This window comes from Populus trichocarpa, chromosome 3 (assembly GCF_000002775.5).
Source record: "Populus trichocarpa isolate Nisqually-1 chromosome 3, P.trichocarpa_v4.1, whole genome shotgun sequence".
NCBI classification, from domain to species: domain Eukaryota; kingdom Viridiplantae; phylum Streptophyta; class Magnoliopsida; order Malpighiales; family Salicaceae; genus Populus; species Populus trichocarpa.
The window spans coordinates 21,102,648-21,128,918 of NC_037287.2; the positions used below are offsets into that span (position 1 = coordinate 21,102,648).

At 32.6% G+C, this 26,271-nt stretch overlaps 4 protein-coding genes across 4 annotated transcripts; 2 read left to right on the forward strand and 2 right to left on the reverse strand.

The window, feature by feature from the left end:
* Window positions 1-1,171: 1,171 nt before the first annotated feature.
* On the reverse strand, window positions 1,172-3,062 carry LOC18097241 (peroxidase A2). Its single transcript, XM_006386007.3, has 4 exons — window positions 2,655-3,062; window positions 2,361-2,552; window positions 1,963-2,131; window positions 1,172-1,888 (listed from the first exon to the last, which is right to left on the reverse strand). Exons 1-4 carry the CDS (start codon window positions 2,904-2,906, stop codon window positions 1,437-1,439), a joined length of 1,065 nt encoding a protein of 354 aa, XP_006386069.1. The 5' UTR covers window positions 2,907-3,062; the 3' UTR covers window positions 1,172-1,436.
* A 7,966-nt stretch (window positions 3,063-11,028) lies between these two features.
* On the forward strand, window positions 11,029-12,880 carry LOC7463603 (peroxidase A2). Its single transcript, XM_002304849.3, has 4 exons — window positions 11,029-11,394; window positions 11,497-11,688; window positions 11,915-12,083; window positions 12,158-12,880. Exons 1-4 carry the CDS (start codon window positions 11,167-11,169, stop codon window positions 12,616-12,618), a joined length of 1,050 nt encoding a protein of 349 aa, XP_002304885.1. The 5' UTR covers window positions 11,029-11,166; the 3' UTR covers window positions 12,619-12,880.
* A 2,686-nt stretch (window positions 12,881-15,566) lies between these two features.
* LOC7461382 (peroxidase 15) lies at window positions 15,567-17,427 on the forward strand. The gene is made up of 4 exons (XM_002304848.4): window positions 15,567-15,842; window positions 15,934-16,125; window positions 16,308-16,476; window positions 16,843-17,427. Exons 1-4 carry the CDS (start codon window positions 15,630-15,632, stop codon window positions 17,298-17,300), a joined length of 1,032 nt encoding a protein of 343 aa, XP_002304884.2. The 5' UTR covers window positions 15,567-15,629; the 3' UTR covers window positions 17,301-17,427.
* A 2,205-nt stretch (window positions 17,428-19,632) lies between these two features.
* LOC7461381 (peroxidase A2-like) lies at window positions 19,633-21,203 on the reverse strand. Its single transcript, XM_052451287.1, has 4 exons — window positions 20,901-21,203; window positions 20,608-20,805; window positions 20,334-20,502; window positions 19,633-20,247 (listed from the first exon to the last, which is right to left on the reverse strand). The coding sequence occupies exons 1-4, from the start codon at window positions 21,114-21,116 to the stop codon at window positions 19,784-19,786; spliced, it is 1,047 nt and encodes a 348-aa protein (XP_052307247.1). The 5' UTR covers window positions 21,117-21,203; the 3' UTR covers window positions 19,633-19,783.
* Between the last annotated feature and the right edge of the window lie 5,068 nt (window positions 21,204-26,271).

The following is a 26,271-nucleotide window of genomic DNA, read 5'->3' on the forward strand; positions in this document are numbered from 1 at the left end:
CACTTAACTCACTTATAATGTGTGGCAGAATTGTAACAGAAGCTTTTGATAATACATGTATGGAATAGCCTTATTGCTTGTTTTAAGATTGACACACCACTTAATATGTCTGGAAACGTTGTTGAAATCGTGTTTTTTAAAATTTTATTTTATTTTTTATTAAAAATTATTTTTTTATGTTTTTAGATCGTTTTGATGTGCTGATATAAAAAACAATTTTTAAAAAATAAAAATAATAATTTTAATGCATTTCTAAACAAAAAATACTTCGAATCACCACCACTATCATAATCTCAAATACACCCACTAGCCCATGACTTCAAACACACACGCACGATTACATTTAAAAGTTAATTAAGTAAATTTATATTTAACATAAACAATCTCGCCCGACCAAGGGCTCAATAATATCAATATTCCAGTTAATGGTTAAATAACCAAATTATATGGGGCTTTAGGCCCATCTCTGTCCACGTTCAGAGGCTCTTCACAAAACCAAACATGTTGCTGCTCTTGATGTGATCTTTGTAAAATTGATTGAAGTTATATTTTGATTTTTAATTCAGAAAAATTTACAAGACAAATTAAGTTTATCTTCTCTGTTCATACAGAAAATCCAACATTTCCATTTGCATACTAAAATTAAAGGTAGAAATCATATTATACACCAATCCATTTTTTGAAGTCATGTTTATTTATATTTGGGAAAACCTTCAAGTTAGTCCCCTAACTATCAATTTTCTTAATTGGGTCACTACGTTTCTCAATTTGGTCTATCCTTTAAAATGTATAATGTATGCAAGTTAGATGCCATTAAGGAGCATCTAATACTTTAGGAACCCAATTAAGAAAAATGATAGCTTAATTACGAACCGAAAGGCTGAAAGCGAATATTTATTAAAAGTTGGGGGACTATTATGATAGATTAATTATGACCCAATGGATTGGATCCTTGTCTGTGTCGGTAAAAGGCCAATCCTTCCTTGTCTTGCCCCATTTTCCCCCTCATTTCCATCACTTTCACCCGAAAGATAAAACAAAATTTCTTTGGATAGCCAGTTCACTACTCACGAGACCTCATCAACGATTCATTTTGAATTTTTTCAATTTTTTTGGTGGGACATGACATTTTATTGTTGATGAATTTCTTTTTGAATTGTTGCAAGATCCATGATGACAAGAGAGAATGCATTAGGGAGCACTAAACATTATCTAGTAGAAGAGCATCTACAACTCATGAGGCTATGCTTCTCAAAGCTTAATTGCAACAGACACACAGATTTGGAGGCAGCATGCGTAAACTACTGAAATAGAGAACCATATATAGATACATAGAAGTATGACTCCGGCTTGCTTCATGTAGCCTTTTCATTCCAAGATGCTAGCTAGCTGCATATCATACAGACATTTATTTGATCTCAATCTTGTCTTCTCATTTAAATTGAGCTAACCAGAAGAGCATTTGATCCAGTTGAGTTGTTGACTATTCTGCAATTCAATCTGATCTCTCCATCTGTCCCAGTTAAGGGGCTAATATTCCCCATTCTAATCATGGACACCACAAAGCTTTCAAAGAATGCAGTCTGATTACTACTAAAATTGTTGACAATGGCAATGGTATCGGCACCTGTAGTAGAGAACAACTCTTGATCACTCTGAAGCAGGCCTTCATTGGTTTGAAGATTGGAAAAATAGTTGCCATCGAAAGTATCGGGTGTAGTGCGATCAAGGTTTGTTAAAACACTCCGATTTCCACCTTGAGGACATAATTGTTGAAGTGCTGCTAGATAGGTTGTGTTCAATGTTGGATCAGGATTGCCACTGCCACTAAAATTATACAATCTACTGATGAAATTTAAACATTGAGCTCTTCCAAATGTGTGAGCACCTGAAAAACATGCACGTCAAATTAACCTTGGAACAAGAAATAAATGGATCACTAGAATACTAACAAAGACATGCCTGAAAGGGCAACCAGGTCACTACTGGTGTTGAGGCCCACGGCTGCAAACTTGGATTTGAGAACAGCAAGGCTCTCGGAGGGAGCCGGAATGGAAGAATTAGCACCACTTCTGTTTGCTATTAAGCTGTCTCTTCTTCCCAAAGGAACTGTCCATGAGGGTCCTCCTGCCTGTGATCAAACATTAATTTAAGAAGCAAACAACAATGTATCCAAAAACAAGAAGCTGCAGCAAAGACACGTAGATTAGCACATTTTCAATTTTAGGTTCAAAGAAATTACCATATTAGTAGTCCATGATTTGACAAAAATAAAAAACAAAAAATCTCTTTGCTTTCTCCTCTTTCTTTGAATTCACTGAGGTTTGAGAAGTTACAGGAAAGAGAAATCATTAACATACCAAACGAACAGACTCTTCAGCTGCAATGGCGAGAATATCAGCACAAGAAACTATCCCAGGGCAAGCATTCTCTACTGCAGCCTTCATGTTATCAACAACATCAAAACCCCTTGCTGAATTATTATTTGGAGCAGCTTCTTTCTCACTCTCTATAGTATCAGTGTTGTCCAAAAGAATTGATCCATCACAACCCTGAACCAAGCTTGGTAATTAACACTTGAAGTTCAAGAAACAATATCTATGATTATCTAACAACGTTAGAAAAATAACATAATTAGTTATACAGATGGTTACATCAACAAAACAATCATGGAAATGAAGTCGAATGAGGCTGGCTCCAATCCTGGGATCTGTCTGCAAAGCCTGAGCAAGGACTCCTCGAATGATGGTGCTCACATTCGGGCATGTTCCATCGTAGAATGTGGGAGTCAGCTGAGCATAGGCATAGGGAAGTGATCCTCCAAACCAGATTACAAAAAAAAGAGATGCAACTAAAGGATGCAAGGCTTTATCTATCATCATTTTGAAGGAAAATACTCTTTCCATCGATTAATAATCAAGTGTTGCTTGGGATCTAGGGTTATTTAAGTTATGGAGCAATATGAATCTTTGTGACTTAATATATGCCCACAAGTTTCAACTTGCAAAGTGATGATTAATTATTGATTCTGAAAAAGAGATTCATTGCTTTGATGATAAAAGCAAGTGTAACGTATATGATCATTTTTCATGTGAAAAAAAGAGAGAAATATTAATAGATAGACATTACAACTTTTTTTTTTTTTTAAAGAAGTCGATATATTGAAAGAGCTAATCAAGGTAGCAAAAACTAAAAAACATGAAAAAAAAACAAAAATAAAAAATTATAAAAATAAAAAGTAAACAAAATAAAAGCCAACAAATATATAACTGAAAAAAAAAAACATCAGAATTGAAGGAACTGACATGCCATACTTAAAATCTTGATTTGTTGTTAGATCAATTTGTAATACTTGCATACCCCGTAATTAAAAGATAGACATTACAACTTAACAATGTCATTTAGAATTTTTCTGGTCTTGGAGTTATTGTAAAATCTATGAAAAATTCTACGTATTCGGACATGCAAGCAAAGAATCTATTTCAACAATTAATTAACATATCGTAAAATGAGAGTATCTTGATTTTTGAGGGACAAAGTACCATTTTTCGTGAGTTGTATGTACAGGCGATATTTCTTCACTTGGAATTATTCACTATTGTCTATCAATTAATCAATAAAATGAAAGCACATCAGCTTTCATGTTTTGAGACAACATTATTTTAGGTAATGGCAATTTAATTTGAAATACATGTTTAGTTAGTTTAATTTTAGAAATGGGGACGTTGGACATGGACCCCTCTTCAAACCTTACGCACACATGTTTGGATGCTGAGAAAAGCAATGTGATGCAAAATCTTTTTTTTTCTTTATCAAAAGATGACGGGACAGAAATATTGTTGAAGCATCACTAGCTCTCCGGCAGAGTTAAAAGTAGGTGCAAAGAATCTATCACTTTGAAAAAGATGCAGGTGAGCTTTGACATTTTGCATGAATGTGACCTGCCACTAATTAACTTACGAATTAAATCGACCAACATTGACAAAATTTTCAATATTTCCAAAAGATGAAGAATCACATAGTTTAGTGCATATATATATAATCACAACGTTGAATGCATATATATAGTGTGATTTTTTTATAATCGTTTCTAATTGTGATATATTTTATTATACACATATATAATAATAGGGAAATCCTATAATTTAATACCAAGCAAAAAAAATTATATTATATTATTGTAGTGCGCCTTATAACAATGTAAAAATTTAATTTAAAGATATGGAGATCAAGAAGCATGAGGCTCGTGAATTATTCATTGGTTCATACAGAGTAATTTTATTAATTGAAAAATATTTTAAGAAATATTTTAAAAATAATGGTAAATCCGGTAAAATATATATATTTTTTCAGTTGTGTTTATAAACGGAAAACAAATCGATGAAATACCCATGATTAACTTCCCAAAAATTGCATGCAATGAACCGATGGATCTCTACAATAATAATAATAATAAAAAAAAACATTAGAGGTCACCAGCTTGAGTTTCACAAATCTCAGGGTTATTGGAGGCTTACATGGTCGTTAACTTCAAGGCTCGTGAGATTAGTCGAGGTGCGCACAAACTGGTTCGGACACCCATATTAATTAAAAAAATAATAAAAATTAAACATTGGATCCCAGAATATCTATTCTTGAAAATCTTGTGAAATTAATGATGAATAATTCCGGAAATCCAATGTATTTTAGAAGACCCATTGTTTCTATTTTGAATAGTATACATCTGAATTTGAATAATTTGTTGCCATAAATTATAATCGTTTTCATATACACGAGCTATGTGCACCTTGATGAATTGATGGTTAAATAACAACTTTTTGCTAGAAGAGATGGACGGACTTATTACGTAACGTACGTCCTCTTAGAAAGAAAAGAAAAAACTAATTTTTTTTTCTATATCATTTTAAAATTAAATACACCAATTATTTGAAGAATTATTCTTAAATATATTTTTTCTTCTCTTGTGTTTTCGCATTGCATTTAATTATTTCTATATATAGATTTACATTACAATGCATGCACGCATTAACGAATTCTTTTTTCTAGAAAAAATAAAGAAGTCAAGTCATTTTAGTTCCATTGGCGCCTTAAAGATCCTAATACCTTACCCAGAAGGAGACAAAGGTACTAATTAACATATGAGAAAAACATAACAGTTTAAAGTAATTCTCTAAAAATGGGGATCCTAAAACTATAATTTGAAAATCTTAGGAATTTATTGTTTTTTTTTAAAGAAAAAATCATATAAATAAGTGCTAAGAAACATAAAACAACAATTCACATATAAATAGTTTCCATGATAAGGTAGAGAGATTGAAAAGACATATATTTTGAGTCTTCAGGAATAGGAGTTTCTTTTTTTTTTTAAACGGATGTAGAAGTAGCTAGATGAGATAATTTGGAATTTAAATGGATGGTCGCAAATATATTGTTAACAAGTTGCATTTATAAATGTTGTAATTCAATCCCCCCCCCCCCCCCCAATTAATAAAAAATCAGAAAAAAAAAAGAAAGTACAAAAAAAAAATATTGGAAGAAAATAAAAATATATATATACATATCAGTGAGAAGAATACATCAAAACGTCCAAGAAATTCCTGAAGACTAGTTGAGGAAGATCAAAACATAAAAGATTAAAAAATTTAACAGTGTATTTTTTATTGAAGAAAGCTCTATTGATAAAAAAAATTCAATTTACAGAGAAAAAATCAAAATTAGATATTAAGGACTCAATTGGAATTCTTCAAGGTTTAATTGAATTTATTAAGGGCTTAATTGCAATAAAAGATATTTTTGAAGTCATTTTAGGCTTTAATTTGAAGAAATTAAAGTCTAGGGGTTGAATTAAAGTTTTTAAAAGTTTATTTGATCAAATTAAGGGCTTAAATGCATAAATATTGAAGTTTGATGAGCAATTAAGAATTTAATTGAAGAAATCCAAAACAAAGACCAAATTAAAAAATATGCGTGAATGTAGGGGCTGTAATTGATCAAATTAGGGAGTAAGCTTGTTCGTCAATTGAGAATCAAAATGCACAAATTTAGAATCAAAGACTAAAATAACAGTCAACTTTGAGACTGACAATTGAATTTGGTAAGAGTCAATTTATATGAAATTAAAAGTTGGGAGGGGATTATGGGTGCAATTAAAAGAAATTAGAAGAACATAGACTCAATTGAAATTTATCAATCCCAAATTAAAACCCTAAATGACGTGTTTTTGCAAAAATTCAGAAAGTATTGATCCTTGCATGATTTTCAACATATATATGTCTTTGTTTTGATCAAATCTGGTCTATTTTGGAATCCATATGTTGTTGGGTTCATATTCAATGTTTTTTATGTTCTTGGTGTTCTATTTTTTTTTTATCTGTTCAGTTCAAGAATTTTTGAGTTTTTTTGTTTTAGTTTTGTTTTAGGGTTTTTTTCGAGTCAAACCAGGATTTTTTGTTCGGTTTATGGTCAAACCAAAAATTTCAGGTCAATTTGATCAGGTCAAATTAGATCAAAGATTTAAGACCATGATTGGTTTGCCATATTTTTGTTAAAGAGTTATTTTTGGTTTAAGGGTATATTTGGCAAACACCTCTTATTTCTATTTTTGGTAGTTTTATTATAAAGAAAAATTAGTTTTTGTCAAACAAAACCTAAAAAATATATTGCATGGATCTTACAATAAGTTTGTAAAATTACATAGGGTTTTGGACTATATTTTAAAATAATAAAAAAATTATTCTATTTATTTTAATAGATGACATGATAAATATGTATTTTTGATATTAAATAAAAAAAATAGTTTAGTTTATTTTTATATTAGTATTAGAATGACTGAATTCAGATAAGTTGTTTTGAGTACACTGCCCTGAGCATTTTAGGTATGAAAATAATTGTTGCCATGAGAGTTAGTTGGAACAATTAAAAATGTGTTTTCCTCTAGTCCCTTGCTTCTCACATTATTTGGGGAAAAGCCCACCTGTTGCAATTAAATTTTCCTCTGACTGTACTTCAATAATTTGGACTCCATTGTTTTTTTACAGGAAGGTTTGCCACTGCCAACTTGAAAACTGATAATAGGATTCCTCACAAAAACTCTCTTTGTTGGAAGCAGTTCAACAACATAATCAACCTTTAGAATATCCCTTCTACCATTTCTTACAATATTCGTAACATTTTCACCCATAATATCATAATAAGAGACTTTCTTATATCCATATCGTTGTTGTATTGAGCAGTCCCACTCATTGCTTCAGTTCTTGCTCCATTTGTTTTATCTTTTCCATCAGCTCCTCAGAACAGAATTGTTTAGCAACATCCACTGGTGATTTGATGCAATTATTCAGGGAGGAAATTGAATCACAATTTGAAGGAATCGACCTCCCGGCCCATTTAGCCAGTAAGAACTAACCTCCAAACAAGGCTCTTCTGTAACTTTTATAGCAAAAACGGAGCCATTAATATTCACAGTAATGGTTCTGGAAATAAAATCACGAGACCAAGGAACTATCAAAATTCTGCCGGCATCATATTTCAACTTCTTAAGAGTTGAATGGTCCGACGTTAGGAGGAAATGTAGCGCTGTGAATCAATTTCACCATCATCTAGCTAGTTAGTTTTTTGCCTACGCATGCCTTAAATCATAAGAATCAAGAAATTAGCCCAATCATAAGGAATTATACGCAACTTAGTTTTGTTTTTCTTGCTAGCTTTTAGTATAAAAACATGGCTCATATACATCTTCAAATTAATGGAATAGGAAGTTGAACATTTGCTTAAATTTGTTAGCTACTAATCCATATCTTCTTCCTAGCAAAAGTTACATAGATTATTACACAAATTGATAACTTCTTTTAATTAAATTTTAAATGTAAATATATAATGATAACGCAAATTCAGTAGGTAGCAATCAATCACGAAAATTTGCAAACATAATCAAGGCAAACTTTAATACATTATAATTAAATATTGTTCACATTTTGAAAATCATTTCTAACTTCTGTCTCCATCCCAGTTAGAAAACTTACATGACTCGTCTTGATCAGGGAATCTACAAAGCTTTCAAAGAAAGTTGTCTAGTTGGCACCAAATTGATTAACCAGCTCCAATGAAGTTGTCTCTGGAGTTGAAAACAACTCCTGATCACTTTGGAGTAGGCCTGCACTTGCTTAAAGGTTAGAGAAGTATCTGTTGTCAAACTTTTTCGCTATTGTTGGGTCTAGGTTGGTGAGAACGGTGCCATTCCCACCTCAAGGACATGATTTCTGGAGGATCTTCAGCTGTGTTCAGCTCAAAGTGGGATCAGGTTTAATTACCGATGTTGTTGAGATCATAAAGTTAGGGTGTCAAAAAAGTCCCCGGACCTAGCGAAATGAATGGGAGCCTAGCAAAAAAGTTAAACTCTTTTAGACATCAGTAATCAAATTCATTCATGTCAAAAATTTATACATACATATCAAGACTTGAATACTAGACAATCATGACGAGGGGATCAAAGGTGTCAAAAAACCAATTTAACATAATAGCTTAAGCTATTAGGTAATGTCTTAAGATGTGATTTATATTATTCTCTAACACATTCCTTCAAGTGAAAGCTTTTTGAGCTTGAAACTTGCACATGCCGACATTACCTTGTGCTTGATTTTTATCAAATAAATGGGGGTGGTGAGATTCGAACTCGTGATCACTTGGTTATTAAGACTCTGATACAATGTCAAAGAACCAATTCAATCTAATAACTTAAGCTGTTAGGTAAGGTCTCAAGATATAATTTATATTATTTTATAACAAAAGAGACTTGATCTTCTCTTTGATGACATTCAAATGTATTATACACACGTGATTACATTTAAAGGTTGTTCTTATTTTCGTCCTCGTCCAGCCCTTATTTTTATATAGGTTTTTTATATATAGCTTTGTGTTTACAATACAACGAATCTAATCTTTTCTTTTTATAGAATATCTTACTTTTAAAAATTGAAATTCTGTTACGTTATATTGATTTCAATCCCTACCTTCTGAATGAGGTTAATTTAGTCCAATTTCCACTTCAATAATTTTATGGGAAAATAAACGATACAATTTAGAGGGGGAAATGGGGGCAAAGACAATATTGTTGTTATTTTAAGATTTAAGAATTGAATTTTGTTCTCTCTTCTTTTTTTCCTCTCATCTCTCTCCCCTATGGAATAATAGCCAAAATTAACTGCCAAAACGTAGTACTACTACTGATGCATTAATATATATATATATATATATATATATCATTACAATTATAGGAATATCTTGTCACTTTGTTTACGTAATCTCTTGAGTTCAGCGATCTCTAGTTGACATGGATCAATCCTAATCTCATCATCCAAAGAGTCATAAAATAAAAAATATATGCACTAAACTATGCGATTTTTCATCTTTTGGAAATATCTAAAATGTTTGAAGGATTCAAAATATCATAACTTGTCAATGTTGGTTGATGTACTACGTTCGTCATTTATTGAGAAAGATGCTTCGACATTTCTGTCCTGTCATCTTTGATAAAGAAAAATAAGATCTGCACCTTATTGCTTTTTCTCAGCATCCAAACATGTGTAAAGTTTGAAGAGGGGTCCATGTCCAGCATTAATGGGTCATACGCACACCAACCCTCGTAAATAATTACATCCTCAACGACGTGGTTATAAAATAATTTTTAGTCAAATCATAATATTTCTTTTCTTTTTGATCAAATATCAAATCCACCATTCATTTTCCAAGAAGATGACCACACACACGTACACTTGATTTTATCATCAAATCAATGAAGTCTTTTGTCAGCATCAATAATCATATCACTGTTGCAATGTGAAACTTGTGGGAACATTTTGTCACTGTGATTTTATCGCTCCATAACTACATGCCCCTAATAGATCCAAAATGATGCATCCTTTAGTTGCATCTCCTTAATTTTCTGGTAATCTGGTTTGGAGGATCATTATCATATGCCTATGCTCAGCTGACTCCCACATTTTACCATGAAACATGCCCTATTGTGGCCAACATAGTTCTGGAGTCCTTGTTCAGGCTTTGCAGACAAATCCCAGGATTGGAGACAGCCTCACTCGACTTCATTTCCATGGTTGTTTTGTTAATGTAACCATCTTCATAACCAATCATGTTCTTTTCTCTAACATTGATATATAATCAAACATTTTGTTTCTTGAACTTCAAGTGTTAATTACCAGCTTCTTTCAGGGTTGTGATATTGGATCAATTCTTTTGAACAACACTGATAAAAATATACTAATAAAATCTTAGTTCATACAGTTATAATTTTCTCGTATTCTCGGACGCGTTAGGCTAACATGTGTCATCATCAAACACGTTCCGGCCTATGAAGGCATGCTGGGTCTGACGCTTGGCAGACCCAGGTGTTGATGGGTCTGACACTTACCAGACCTAGCACTTGGGCCTAACACGCTGTCATGCCAACACGGTGGGCCAGTCACGCATTATCCGAGGGTGTCAAGCTTCAGGATTTTTATCATCGCTCATCGGGCATAGCCAGATTCGCTACACTCATGGATTCAAACATAATACATAAATCTAATGCCATCAATTCTATAGATTTTTACATTAAATCATAAAGAAATTATTTCTCAATAAATAAGCTTAATTAAAAAAGTTTACGCTCCACCAGTATTATTAAGTGTATTAAAGTTTTTCATGATCTACCATGTCTTTATTATTTTAAAAGATAAAATAAGTTGAATACAACTTATAATAAATTTTAAAATATTATAAAGATGAAATTACACTTCAACTACACTCCAACTACTTATATATCTCCATAAAAAAATAAAATTTATAAATTATAAATTCACTAAGCAAACGTGTCTGAATGATTCTATCAAAATATTAACCTTATCCAACAGTGAACTAGCTGGAAATTTCGGAGAATGAATACAGACTACTGAACTCTCTTTTTCTTTAGCAAGGCATTCTGCCAGCACTGTGCACTTAAGAGCCTTCCTATCTTATTTATTTCAATTGTGTGGTGGTTCCACTAATTATCACATGGTGCACGACCACGTAATACAATATACACGTGTATGATTTTATTACTCCATAACTACATTCCCCAGCATCACTGGTTTATTAATCGATGGAAGAAAGAGTGCTTTTTTTGTTTTCAAAATGATGGTAGATAAAGCAATGCATCCGTTACTAGCATCTCTTTTTCTTGTAATCTGGTTTGGAGGATCACTTCCCTATGCCTATGCTCAGCTGACTCCCACATTCTACGATGGAACATGCCCGAATGTGAGCACCATCATTCGAGGAGTCCTTGTTCAGGCTTTGCAGACAGATCCCAGGATTGGAGCCAGCCTCATTCGACTTCATTTCCATGATTGTTTTGTTGATGTAACCATCTGTATAACTAATTATGTTATTTTTCTAACGTTGTTAGATAATCATACATATTGTTTCTTGAACTTCAAGTGTTAATTACCAAGCTTGGTTCAGGGTTGTGATGGATCGATTCTTTTGGACAACACTGATACTATAGAGAGTGAGAAAGAAGCTGCTCCAAATAATAATTCAGCAAGGGGTTTTGATGTTGTTGATGACATGAAGGCTGCAGTAGAGAATGCTTGTCCTGGGATCGTCTCCTGTGCTGATATTCTCGCCATTGCAGCTGAAGAGTCTGTTCGTTTGGTATGTTAATGATTTCTCTTTCCTGTAACTTCTCAAACCTCAGTGAATTCAAAGAAAGAGGAGAAAGCAAAGAGATTTGTTTTTTATTTTTGTCAAATCATGGACTACTAATATGCTAATTTCTTTGAACCTAAAATTGAAAATGTGCTAATCTACGTGTCTTTGCTGCAGCTTCTTGTTTTTGGATACATTGTTGTTTGCTTCTTAAATTAATGTTTGATCACAGGCAGGAGGACCCTCATGGACAGTTCCTTTGGGAAGAAGAGACAGCTTAATAGCAAACAGAAGTGGTGCTAATTCTGCCCTTCCGTCTCCCTTCGCGAGCCTTGATGTTCTCAAATCGAAGTTTGCAGCCGTGGGCCTCAACACCAGTAGTGACCTGGTTGCCCTTTCAGGCATGTCTTTGTTAGTATTCTAGTGATCCATTTATTGCTTGTTCCAAGGTTAATTTGACGTGCATGTTTTTCAGGTGCTCACACATTTGGAAGGGCTCAATGTTCAAGTTTCAATCTTAGATTGTATAATTTTAGTGGCAGTGGCAATCCTGATCCAACACTGAACACAACCTATCTAGCAGAACTTCAACAATTATGTCCTCAAGCTGGGAATGAGAGTGAGAGTGTTGTAACAAATCTTGATCCCACTACACCCGATACTTTCGATGGCAACTATTTTTCCAATCTTCAAACCAATGAAGGCCTGCTTCGTAGTGATCAAGAGTTGTTTTCTACTACAGGTGCCGATACCATTGACATTGTCAACAATTTTAGTAGTAATCAGACTGCATTCTTTGAAAGCTTTGTGGTGTCCATGATTAGAATGGGGAATATTAGCCCCTTAACCGGGACAGATGGAGAGATCAGATTGAATTGCAGAAGAGTCAACGACAACTCAACCGGATCAAATGCTCTCCTGGTTAGCTCAATTTAAATGAGAAGACAAGATTGAGATCAAATAAATGTCTATATGGTATGCTGCTAGCTAGCATCTTGGAAAGAAAACGCTACATGAAACAAGCCGGAGGCATACTTTTATGTATCTATATATGGTTCTCTATTTCAGTTTATGCATGCTGCCTCCAAATCGATCTGTGTCTGCTGCAAATCAGCTTTGAGAGGCATAGTTTGAGTTGTACTAGATGCTCCTGCTACTAAATAATGTTAAATGCTACCTAATGCATTCTCACTTGTCATCATGGATCTTCAAACTATGACCTTAAAAGTGATTCTGCCATTTCCACTTTGACATCCACATACATACTTCCGAGATATTAAAATTACGTTCTTGAATTTGAAATGTTCAATATCAAGAGAGAGAGAGATGGAGAAGATAAGGAAGGATTGGCCCTGAACTGACATAGACAAGGACCCAATTTATTGCATCACTTAAATTAAGTCCATCTGCCAAAATATAAAGGGTAGACCTAAGATTAATGCCCCAACTTTTAATAATTCACGTTCAGCCTCTCAGGTCTTGATTAAGCTATCAATCATCGTAATTGGGTTCTTAAAGTTTTAGATGTTCCTTAATTGAAACCCCCCTGTTTATGTCCTTAATTTATTAATTACTTCTAACTTGCACATATTATGCATGGGAAGATTTTAAAAGACAGACCAAATTGAGAAACGTATGATGGATTGGTGTCGACACAATTAAGAAAATTAATACTCAGATACTATACTGACATGCAGTTCCTAGTTAGGGCCGGGGACTAACTTTGAGCTATTCCCAAATATAAATAAACATGACTTAAAATAAAATGCGTTTATATACCCGCTTAGCATGTTATATGTGATTATAGGCTTAGATGGAGCCGGGTTTTAATAAAAATAAAAAAAGAATTAACTTGGTGTAATTTTGTTAAAATCTAGGTTGATTAGCAATTAATTTGGTTAGCTGGGAAAAACTCGGTCAAAATTCATTGATTTTTTAATTTTTTAAAAAGATGATATTATTTTTATTCGTTACACGAAGTATAACCCGGGATTTGTTTGGGTCAGATTTAAAAAATATAATGTATATAATTAATTATCCACAGATTTCTTAGATTTCTACCTTTAACTTTTAGTATGCAAATGGAAATACTGAATTTTCTGTTTTGGGTGGATATATAAACCTCCCAGATTGCGATTCATTCATCTCAACATAGCCACTAGCTAGCAAACCCCCATTTGTAAATCAATTGTTTTTTTAAAATGAGCAGATAAGTTCTTCTTTTTTAGAATGAACATAGTAATTCATGTCAGATGAAATGCATCACCAGCAATGAATTTTCTTCTCCAGATTCCAGTGCAAGAAAACGTGTAAATTAAATGGCCCATCATGACACATTTACATTACTCTCCTCCCTCCAATCCTTCATGACATTGAACATTTTTATTGTTGACATTAGTTCTTAAATATATAAGGACAAGTTTCTTAATTTATATGGATGGTCTCTTCGAGGTTGGCAAAAGCCAGCAAGAGTATAAACTTGATAATATTCTGGTAGGCTTTGTTATGTGACTAAGAAAACATCATCATCATTATCATCCTCATCATATATAAAAACACCATCATCTTGTCTAATGCCAATTTGGACATTGCATCTCTCTTTTAATATTTTTTATTTTTTTTGACCTTAGTCAAATGCAAGAATTTGCTTACGTACATTCATTTTTTTTTTATTCGAGAAAAACCCCACCTCCCGGAAAGCACATTTTATGGGTCCAAGTGAGCGAGTAAAATCCCGACTGTTCCAGGCTCTTACAAGAGATACACATCCTGACTCGAACTCGAAACATATTATACAGATCTTAAACCCTTTGCAATCACGCCACGTTCTTTAGGGACTTTACATACATTCACGCCATATTCCTTAGGAATCTTACATACATTCACGCGTGCATTAAAATAAGAAGAAGAAAAATAATTAATTCTTTCACTGGATATATGTCTAACTTCCTCTGAAAGCACAAAGTAAAACGCGGATTCCATGGTGCCTAGAATTATTTTTAGAGAGTCGCAAAGTCTAGAAGCCCTATGCTTGCTCCAAGAACATATATTATTCTTTGTCTATATATATATATATATAGACAAAGAATAATACTTGTCGCATAAGTTTAGAAGAAAACGTTCAATGTAATAGGAGAAAAAAAATTATATTACAGTGAGACTAGCTATTAATATTAACTCCCTGAAGAGAGAGGCACCGAGACCCATCATGTTTTATAATTGTAAATAGATACGAAAATACTTTTTTTTTCACCTTCTTTTCACGGTTTCTCTCACTTTCTTACATCAATTTCCCTTTATGAAATAACTATTAACAAGTACTCGAGAATCAACATGAAATTTCTCCATTTAGTGATGCCTTTTCCCCTTAAATTATGTACTTTCATGTAGACGTGTAGAACTCCATTCGTAAAAGCAATGGATAAGCTGGTACGTTACTAATTATAATGAAACAATGAAATACTTGGCCTCTTGTCATTAATGTGATTAGGTAATTGACTAAGGAAACCTTATCTCGAATAAAAAAAAAATATTTGAAGGAAACAATAAGTCATATATTAGATATAATTAAATGAAAAGGTCTACATGTTTGAATCAATAGCTTCTTATAGGAATCCAAATGGCATATATTCCACAATCACAGCTTATTTTAAACCATAATCATGCGATTAAAACATTTTAAGTTGATTTAATTGCTTACTATCCAAGGAAACTAATTATTGCCGACAGAAGACAACAATATTCTATGACCCAGCCATATCCATCCCCACACAAACGTAACGTATCCATGTTATCAGGACTGTGACTACAAATAAATATGTTTAGTTCTATTCTATGGAAATTGTAGGCAGCGTGTCATAGCTTCCAAAGCTCTTTATAAATGAGAACCTCTATGAATCCTCATTCAAGCTGTGAACACTGAAAACATCATTTGTATACAAGAGAAAATGAAGCTTTCAAAACTTATGGTTGTAGCTTTATTCTATGCATTTTTGGTTGGAGGGCCATTAGCCTATGGTCAGCTTACTCCAACATTTTATGATGAGACATGTCCATCTGTGGTCAGCATTATCCGTGGAGTGATTGCAGAGACCTTGATTTTCGATCGCCGGATCGGTGCTAGCCTCATTAGGCTTCACTTCCATGACTGTTTTGTTAATGTAAGTTGAAATACGTATTTTGCTGACCATGATCAAAGGACTTCTAGCAAAACATTTGAATAGTCCTGACAAGTTGTTGATTTTTTTGCAGGGTTGTGATGGATCTATTTTGTTGGACAAAACTGCTACTATAGACACCGAAAAGGAAGCTTTTGCTAACAATAATTCTGCAAGAGGCTTTGATGTTGTTGATATAATGAAGGAAAGGTTGGAGGGTGTTTGTCCCGATACTGTGTCCTGTGCTGATATACTAGCCATCGCAGCTGAAGAATCGGTTGTCTTGGTATGCTATATCACAATTGATTTCATAAGAATTCGAAATCAATTGCTCTTTAATTTTAATTTTTTTACATGTTGGAACTTAAGTGGAAAGCAAATTAAGGCAAAGGGAACTGAAATCTCAATTTACATAGATCATTTGTATTTTTATAGCATTTATTTTAACCTTCTTTATGGTTACTGCAGGCAGGAGGTCCATGGTGGCCAGTTCCATTAGGAAGAAGAGACAGTCTAACAGCAAACAGAACTGCTGCTAATGCTTTCATCCCAGGTCCCCGTGACACCCTCGAGCGTCTCAGATCCAGATTTACTGTTGTTGGCCTCAACAATAATACCGATCTGGTAGCACTATCTGGTAACAATTGTTTTTTCCCTTCTTCTTGAGAAACATGATCACAAAATATTAAACTAAAATGCATTGTACTGAATGCGCGTCTCGTCAAACTAACTTCACGCTTCCATAATTTATATGTTATTCTTCGTAAAAGAAATCAATCAAACTCAAAAATTTAAACTGTGATATAATATTCTAAAAATATATTATTTTCTAATTCATTCAAGTAAAAGATTCTTTGATTATTCAAATTCTGATACCAAATCAAAAACTAATTCAATCTTAAGCTATAAAAATAGTTATATATTACTCTCTACAACTCATCATAAGAAAATTATTTATACCATTGTTATTCCTTTGATGACATTTTGGTGCTTTTATTCTTAGGTGCTCACACATTTGGACGAGCTCAATGTAGAACTTTCATTGATCGATTGTACAACTTCAACAACACAGGCCTTCCTGACCCAACATTGGACACAACTTCCCTAGCAACACTTCAGCAATTATGTCCCCAAGGAGGAAACGGGACTGTGCTAGCTGATCTTGATCCCACAACACCTGATGGCTTTGATAATAACTATTTCTCCAATCTTCAAGCTAATAAAGGCCTACTTCAGAGTGATCAAGAACTGTTTTCGACTCCTGGGGCTGATGATATCATTGAACTTGTTAACATATTCAGTAATGATGAAACAGCTTTCTTCGAAAGCTTTGTTGAGTCCATGATAAGAATGGGGAATCTTAGTCCTTTGACAGGGACAGAAGGTGAGATCAGATTGAACTGCAGAGTAGTCAATGCAAACTTGGCTGGAAAAGATAGTGTGCTTGTTAGCTCAGTTTGAAAGCCAGACTATGCCAAGAAAAAATTGAAAATAACCTCATGTATGTGTGTAATAAAAATAACTTTGATGGAAATGAAATGTAATGATTAAAAATTCAGAATAAATATTGAAGTTATAGCTTAGTCTATTTGCCTGGCTGAGTACTCTTCAATGGAATTTCTTTGAACAGGCGTCTGAGAGGCTCTAATTTACTAATATAAATACGTGAATTATACGGCAAGAACAAAGCGCACTTCATTTTAAATGGCTATGAAGGATAAAGGATCAAACTAATGAAGATTGATTGGAATGAGATTGTTACGAAAATACATCATATTACTTTGGGGGATCTTGGTGAAAATAACATGGTGTTTTAGGATAAAGATCCGAAATGAAATAATGTTTTCCATCTTATTCCTTAGAAATTGGTCTTTAGTTAAAGTCTATAAACAAAAAAAAAACTTTTATACCTAGATGTATATAAAGTCCCAAAGATATCTTACAGTGAACAAATTAGATTTTTAAGAGTCATTTTTTTAGTTTTTTAGTTTGTTATCAAGCTTTCCTTTTGTTATCTCTCTTTTTTTTTCTTGTCTATGTACACAAACATAAAAAATTTTTAATGAGTCAAGTTTTTTTAGCACTAGATTTTATATAAGATCTTGATTATTACAAAAAAAAAAAAAACACTAATATAAATACGTTTTTAACATCAATGGTCCAACCTGGTGTTTGGAAAATTCCAGCGTAAGGCTTGGTCTATGCTTTCTTGTTGTGTTAGCTGGAGTATACGGCTTATGAGGAACAAGGTAATCCTCATTGATGGAATTGCAACATTCAAAGACAGTTTCTCCTTAATTCTTTATTGTCTATTGAATTGGCTCAAGTCTGCAGATAAATTCTTCATGGCTACTGGCACTGCTTTAATTATGGGGCCTGAAGGTATTATAGATTGGTCTAACACCAAATCAAGGCTTTAAACGTGGCGTATCAGCTCCTTCAATCGTGATGATTTTTTTTCGGTTATGTATCTGTTAGCTTTTTTTTTTCTTTTTGTGTTTGCTTTCTGTTTTTGTGATTCTCTTTTTTTTTTTTTTTCTTCCATGTATCTTGTTTTTTGCTACCTTCTGATTAACCCTTTTAATTTATTGACTTTTTTCAAAAATATAAATATATTTTTAACTAGTTTTGAGATTACTTTATTTTTAATAATGAGCATTCATGATACATCTTAAAAATTCTTTGACCAAGTAAGAGATCAACTTCTCATTTCTAATGTTCTAAGCTATCAAACCATTTCTCTACATTTTATATTTAGTTTCTGTTTTGTTTGGTAGAGTTGTGAGGTGTGGTTTAAATTATATTTTGTTTCAATCAAAATTTTAAAAGTATTTGGTTAATCAATATATATAACAATTTTTTGCATGAATCCGAGTTAAAAACCCTCTTAAAACCTTAATTATGAAAAATCTATTATTTATAGTATTTTTTTAAATCTATTTTTTAAATCATAATTATAAAAACTACCATAATATCAAATACACGTAATATCAAACTGGTCTTCTGAACTTGAAACACAAGTGTCATATCTCCTATGTCCTAATTAAACGTACAATGTTTGTGTGTATATATACAAAGCCTTGTGGAAATGGTTTCCAGAAGATGGATATAGCATCGGTATGACAAGTTATTGTTCCCTTGTAGGTGAACAATGACCTACATAGGGGGAAATTTTGAATACCTCTCTTGTTTGAATGATCATTTATTATATACATGGAAGCTTGGCAGCTTATCATCATTAAAAAAAAAAAAAAAAAAAAAAAAAAAATTTAAAAAACATAAAACTAAGTAAAAAAAAATAATAACTAAAATACTTAATAAATAAATATTATAAAAAATATTAATTAATAAAAAAAAAAAAAACGAAACAATTTTACAAACATCATGTCTGGTGATGATCACCTGCCATATTCATCACCATCTAACTTAAAAAATAAAATGATTTCATGGCTCAAATATAATATATTACCAATTAGCTTCCAAAGCTCTTTGTCTCTCTATAAATTAGAACTACGTACAATGAACTAAATTAAACCTTCAATTTTGAATAGTCATACAATTGAAACCGTGTTTAAATATAATTAATTGCTATAATCCAAGGAAAGTTGATAGTGACAACATATAATAATGTTCAGTACTTTATTTACCCCACCTGCTATATTCATCATCACCTAATTAACATATTAAAATAAGATGTGAAATGTCAACCCACAAAAACTAATTTTACAAATAACCTGTGATCTTGTGGAGTGTTTGTTATTGTTTTTAAAGGGTATGTGTTGAACTCCAACAATTAGCATCAAATCTCGAATTTATTTATAAGAGGGAAATGCACGTTTAAGATACGAGAAACGGCAACCTAAGAGGGAGTATCAATAGCATTTTCCATCATACTGATGGATTTTATGACACAATACATACATACATGCATACATGTGCGTGTATTAAATTGAGCTAACAAGCATAATATTTTGTCCAGTTGAATTTCCATTAACTACACGGCAGTTCAATCTGATTTCCCCTTGTGTTCCTGTCAAAAGGCTGAGATTCCCCATTCTTGTCATGGAAACGACAAAGCTTTCAAAGAAAGCTGTTTGATTTGCACTAAAGTTGTTGACAATGTCAACGGTATCTGCCCCAGGAGTCGAAAACAGTAGTTGATCACTCCGAAGTAGGCCTTGCCCAACTAGCAGATTGGAGAAATAGTTACTATCAAAACCATCAGGTGTAGTAGGATCAAGATCAGCAAGCACACTCCCATTCCCATTACAAGGGCACAAGTCCCGGAGTGTTGCTAGATAAGTTGAGTTCAATGTATCATCTGGTGGAGGATTGGTACTGCAATCACTCAAATTATACAACCGGTTTGTGAAAAATTGACATCGAGACCGTCCGAATGTGTGAGCACCTGTCAAGACAAGAGATGTGAAAAATGTCAGCAAACATTTTTCTGTTTTTCTTTTCTCCAGGAAGGGGAATAATAGTAGTCGTTACCAGATAGAGCAACCAGATCAGTATTGTTATTCAGGCCAACAGCAGTGAACTTAGCTTTGATTTCATCAAGGGTCTCAAAGGGGGACGGAAGGGAAAGATTTGCTAGAGCCCGGTTCGCTGTTGTTCCATCTCTTCTTCCTAGTGGAACTGCCCATGAGGGACCTCCAGCCTATAACCATACATAGGTTAGTCTAGATTAATATAGTACATACAGTACAAAAACATGTACACATAAATTGAGGTTACGATCAATTTCTTCTCCATTTTAACATACCAAAACGACAGATTCTTCAGCTGCAATTGCGAGTATATCAGCACATGAAACTATGCCAGGACAATTTTCAGAGCTCTCCAATCTGGCTTTCATTCTATCAATAACATCAAAACCTCTTGCAGAGTTGTTGTTTGGCAAAGCTTCCTTCTCACTCTCAATTGTATCGGTATTGTCCAACAAAATCGATGCATCACAACCCTGCAGGAAAAAAAAGAATCAAAATCTTAACTCTCTTTTTTGATAAGAAAGCAGAGAAATGGAGACACAAAAATGAATGATCATAGCAAATTTACATCAACAAAGCAGTCATGGAAGTGAAGCCTAATGAGGCTGGCACCGATCCGAGCATCGGATAACAAGGTATCTTCAATGATTTCACGTATGATGCTGGTCACATTCGGACACGTTTCATCATAAAATGTTGGAGTAAGCTGACCATAAGCTAATGGTGCTACTCCTGCAAAAAACGCATAGAACAAAGCTACAAACATAACTTTAGAAAGATGCATTTTCAGTAGCTACTTTCTCCTACAACAATGTTTTGAATTCAGTGCTCACAACTTATATGGCCTTGGAAGCTCATTGGAGTTCCAATTTATAGAGCAACAAATATCTTCTTCTTTTTTTTAGCCTGACATGACATGTTGTTAGGTGGTGATGAATATGGCAGGTGGGGTAAGCAGATTACTCGACACCGGTATTGCTGTCACTGTATAACTAACCTTGGATTATAGCAAGTAATTCTATTTAAATATGGTTTCAATTGTATAATCATCCAAGATTATATGGTTTATTGTAGTTCATCGTAGCACTAAGTATAGAGAGACAAAGAAGGCTTGAAGCTAATTGGTGATGTATATATTATATTTGTGCCATGAAATCATTATTTTTTTAACTTAGATCGTGAAGAACGTAGCAGGTGAGGTTGGTAAAATAGTATTGGCCAACGTTATTTTTGTTACATGTTAGCACATAAGTTTCCTTGGATTATAGTAATTAACCAACTCAATTAAGGTTTCAATTGCAATATATTTATTGTTTAAAAGAGCTGTCACTGTGTATATAATATTGTCATTTGGATCCTTTGATTTTGATTTACATGAACGTGATATATCTACAACTTGTTTCCTTAAAAAAAAGGCTTAACCTAGACTACGTTTCCTATGTCAACTTAGAATATTTACTTAAGAGGAAAAGCGAGAGTCTATTTTTATTATTGTGTTAAAACCTAACCGGGTTAGCCAAGGGCAAGATCTAGATTATGTATTTAGAGAGTCCATCTAGTTTGATAAAAACAAAATCCCAACAATATTATTTTGATAAAAATATTTAAAAAATTCAACGAGTTTATAACCTGGTTTTCAATCGGGTTATCTCGACTTTTTTATTGGATTAGCTAAATTTTTTATTTTTTTATTTTTTCTTCTCAAATTAATTCAGGTCTTGAATTAATATATTCAGTACTTGTCAATCAATGTATGCCTCCGAGAGGCTCTAATTTATATACACACACACTCTTAACTGATTTTAGGATTACTTCTTTGACCAAGTAAGAGAACAGCTACTGATTTCTAATATTTTAATCTATTAAACATTTTCTCTTCGATCATTACATCAGTATTGGTGGTGAGTTTTTTTTTTTTTTTAAGGTTTGAATCAATTTGGTTTTTTTTTTTTTGATAATCATCGAGAGTATATTAAGAAGGCCATAAAGCGAATAGCCAAAAAGAAATACAAGAGATAAAAAAAAAAAACAAAAAAAAAAAAACTGATCTACTACAGCAAACAACAAGAAAACTACCTAAGATTTCTTATTACACCATAATTTGATGCCATCAGAAGATCTTAAGAGGTCATTTCCTGTATAATTGAAGTTTGAATCTTGAGAATGCAACCAAATAGCAACCCGATGAAGGATGGTGGAGAAACAATCAAACAAGTTTATAGTTCCCTCCTCAAAAACAATTTTGTTCCTCAGCAACCATATACCCCAAATAGTACTACTTGAAATTAATCTCCAAGCTGATCTTTGGAATTTGCCATGTACCATTTCGGGCCACTGCAGAAGCAGCAAGTCAATTGTTCTCGGTAAACAACATTGGATACCCCACCAATCCAAAACTTTCATCCAAACACTCCTAGAAAAGTTACAATGTATAAAAAGATGCTCTGAGGTTTCCAAATTTGAGCTGCAAAAGACACATGAAGCTTGTGTGGCAGACAAAACAGTCCGTTGATGGAGAAAAGCTCTTGTACTAACTTTGTCCTGAACTGCCAACCAGAGAAACACCTGAACTTTTGGAGGGGCTCCTTTAATCCAAACATTGGCTTCGAAGACTCTATCAGTCGCAGAGGAAGTATTGTCAATTAGGGTGCAACACGATTTAACTGAGAAGCTTCCATCAGAATTGCATGACCATATAAGTTTGTCATCTTTTCCTTGTCGAATTATCATTGGCTCCAGCATTGAGAGCAAATGATGGTATTGTTGCTCTTCATAAGATAAGAGCTTCCTACGCCAAACCAAATTCCATCGCCATTGATCATTCACCCATTGACCCATCTCATTAACCAAACCATTCCGAAAAGTAGAAATTTGGTAAAGCTTAGGGAAAATGCTACGTAAAGCATTTGATCCTATCCACACGTCAGACCAGAAAATGATGGAGGATCCATCTCCAATCTTGAATTTAATGTTTTCACGCAATACTAAGCCGATGACACTGTTTGGATCCAAGATTGACAAAACATCTTTCCAAAATGGGGAAATATATATAATCACAAAAGTTTATTGCAAATATAACATATTCAAATTAACACTTAACTTGTTCTCTTTTATATTTTATGAACTTCATGTTTTAACAAAATGATGCAAATCTTAAGGGTTTGGCGAACAAAAACAAAAGTATATTGCCAATATGAACAAGTTTTTTTAAAAAAATAGGACATCTTCTATATTAATTATTTTGAAACATATTATAACTTATAAGCAATATCTTTTATATTAATTATTAATGGTTTGATTTGGTTCAATCGGTTTTAGAAGCTTTAAATCAAAACCAAACTAAACCTAATTTTTTTTTTTCAATTGGTTTTTTTCTTGGTATGTTTTTTTTTGTTAATTTTTTTTATTTTATCAATTTAATCAGTTTTCTATATTTTTCTAACTATTAGGTTTTTTGGTATTTTTTGGTTCTAGAATATACCGACAGATTTAATTTGTCAGTAATACTGTCAGTAATTATTTAAAAATATTTTTAAAAAATCTACTTAATTGAAGTAGAAAATAACTAATATAAATCAATACTCAAAAGATAAATAAATCAACAAAAAAACACTCCACCAAACATAGAAAAACCTATTCCAAAACCTGTAATCCAACTACGAATAAATTAATTTAATTGAAAATAAACAATAAAATTGATCTCATATGAAAAAAAATCCTATAACAACATCCATACGATTATATAAGAACAGAAAAATTTAAAAATATAATAAAAATGCAAAACAAAAGAAAAAAAAGAAAGAAAATCTTACCTTAATTTAATTGCGAGTAAAGAAGACACTACAAGATTTAACAGTTTTACCGACGGAATTTTTCCGTCAGCGTAAGACACATATTCCATCGGTAATTAATTTACCAACGAAATCACCGACGGAAATGCTCCGTCGGTGAATCTTTTGTCGGTAATTTTTTGACCGTCGGTAAATTCGTTGGTAATAAAAAGTAAATTTATTACCGAGGGAATAATTCCGTCGGTAAAAATGACACGTCATCATTTTTTTTTGCTTTGTTTTAAATTTTTTTTCCCACGGAAATATTCCCTCGGTATATTTCCGTCGGTAAAATCCCTCGGAAATTTACTGACGAAAATATTCCCTCGGTATTTCCGTTTGTATTTATCAATTTTCTGGTAGTGTGAGAAGAGAAAAGAAAAAACAAATTCATAAAATATGTTAATTAAAAAAATTGAGAAGAGAAAAGAAAAAAAATGAGAAGACATACTTGCACGTGGAGGAGAAGAGAAAAGAAGGAATTGAGGAGAGAAGAGAAAGAAAAAAAAAGCACATTGGTGTTTTTTACAGAAGAGGAAGAGAGAAGAAGAAGAGGCGTGTCTGTTATGAAATGAGGGATTCTAATCTTTTAATTGGAGTATTTTACCGATGGTTTACTGACTGTAATATTTAATTTAAATTTTTAATTTAATAAAAAAAATTAGAAACTCTCCAAATATCACCGACGACTTGTCAATTCATTGATGATTTTGTTAGTAATATTTGATTTAAATTTTTAATTTAATATAAATTTTTTAGAAACCCCACAAATATAATTGATGACTTTTCAATCTGTTAGTGATTCTGTCTGTAAAGAATGGTAATTAACAGTGTAATTGAGAAGTGAACAGTTTTAAAACTCTCTGAAAAATACCAATAGAATCAATCTGTTGGTAATCTCGTATGTAATTGACACCATGAACAGTACAATTGAGAAGTGAGCAATTCTAAAACTTTCTAGAATATACCGATGGAATTAATCCATCGATGATACCCTCTGTAATTAACACAATGAACTATATCAGGGAGAAGGGAACAATTTACCGACGGGTTTATGGATAGATTTCAGCAACGAGTTTAATACGTGATCAGTAATGTCCTCTATATAAATGATACATCATTATACTTTTTGGTTTTTCTTAATTCTTTCTTTTCCTATTATAATTCCATCAATATATATATACTGAGAGAATATTTTCATCGGTGTTTACCAATAATTATAAAGAGGGAATATTTTATTAGTGTTTTCATTTGTATTTTTTATTTTCATTTGTATTTTTTATTTTCTACAAGTGATATAATAGTATTATCTAGATGATGGATATAGCATCGGTATGACAAGTTATTGTTCCCTTGTAGGTATCAATGACTATACAGGGGAAAATTTCGAATACCTCTCTTGTTTGAATGATCATTTATTATATACATGGAAGCTTGGCTTAACATCATTAAAAAAAAAAACGAATCAATTGACTTAGGAAACGTAGTCTAGGTCAAGTCTTTTTTTTTAAGGAATTAGAACTACAATGAACTAAATTAAACCTTCAATTTTGGATGGTCATACAATTGAAACCGTGTTTAAATAGAATTAATTACTATAATCCAAGGAAAGTTGATAGTGACAAATATAATAATGTTCAGTACTTTATTTACCCCACCTAACACATTTATTAAAATAAGATGTCAAATGTGAACCCACGAAAATTAATATTACTTGTCTTCTATGGAAAATTCTATTAAAATGATAGTACATGACACAAATAAAATGATCTTTGTCACTTTATAAATTTGAATTTACTTCAATGAGCTCCCATGGCCACATAAGTTGTGAACACTAAAATTAAAATTATTCTCGTAGGAAAAATAATATACGAACATTTTGTAACAAATATCTTGATTCATATTTAATAAAATATACATTTATAAAATAAAGTGAAATGCATAACAAAAAATATTATATATATAAAAAAAAGTGTTTAATATTCACACTCCTTGTCACACCGTGACGTCGGCTTTGTTTCTACAAAATCATGGCGGGACGTATATATCAAGGAAGATTGGGATTTACCACCTAGTAATTTCAAGAAACCAGAGATCCTAAAATATACA

Bases quoted from the DNA above. Each gene is read 5' to 3' on its own strand.
- LOC7461381 (XM_052451287.1), bottom strand. From the start codon at position 21,116: ATGCATCTTTCTAAAGTTATGTTTGTAGCTTTGTTCTATGCGTTTTTT. The intron at 20,503-20,607 runs GTATGTTAAAAT...GTATGGTTATAG, and splicing joins CTGAAGAATCTGTCGTTTTG to GCTGGAGGTCCCTCATGGGC. The intron at 20,248-20,333 runs GTAACGACTACT...TTGTCTTGACAG, and splicing joins TGATCTGGTTGCTCTATCTG to GTGCTCACACATTCGGACGG.
- LOC18097241 (XM_006386007.3), bottom strand. From the start codon at position 2,906: ATGGAAAGAGTATTTTCCTTCAAAATGATGATAGATAAAGCCTTGCAT. The intron at 2,553-2,654 runs GTAACCATCTGT...AGCTTGGTTCAG, and splicing joins TCCATGATTGTTTTGTTGAT to GGTTGTGATGGATCAATTCT. The intron at 2,132-2,360 runs GTATGTTAATGA...GTTTGATCACAG, and splicing joins CTGAAGAGTCTGTTCGTTTG to GCAGGAGGACCCTCATGGAC.
- LOC7461382 (XM_002304848.4), top strand. From the start codon at position 15,630: ATGAAGCTTTCAAAACTTATGGTTGTAGCTTTATTCTATGCATTTTTG. The intron at 15,843-15,933 runs GTAAGTTGAAAT...ATTTTTTTGCAG, and splicing joins TCCATGACTGTTTTGTTAAT to GGTTGTGATGGATCTATTTT. The intron at 16,126-16,307 runs GTATGCTATATC...TGGTTACTGCAG, and splicing joins CTGAAGAATCGGTTGTCTTG to GCAGGAGGTCCATGGTGGCC.
- LOC7463603 (XM_002304849.3), top strand. From the start codon at position 11,167: ATGATGGTAGATAAAGCAATGCATCCGTTACTAGCATCTCTTTTTCTT. The intron at 11,689-11,914 runs GTATGTTAATGA...GTTTGATCACAG, and splicing joins CTGAAGAGTCTGTTCGTTTG to GCAGGAGGACCCTCATGGAC. The intron at 12,084-12,157 runs GCATGTCTTTGT...CATGTTTTTCAG, and splicing joins TGACCTGGTTGCCCTTTCAG to GTGCTCACACATTTGGAAGG.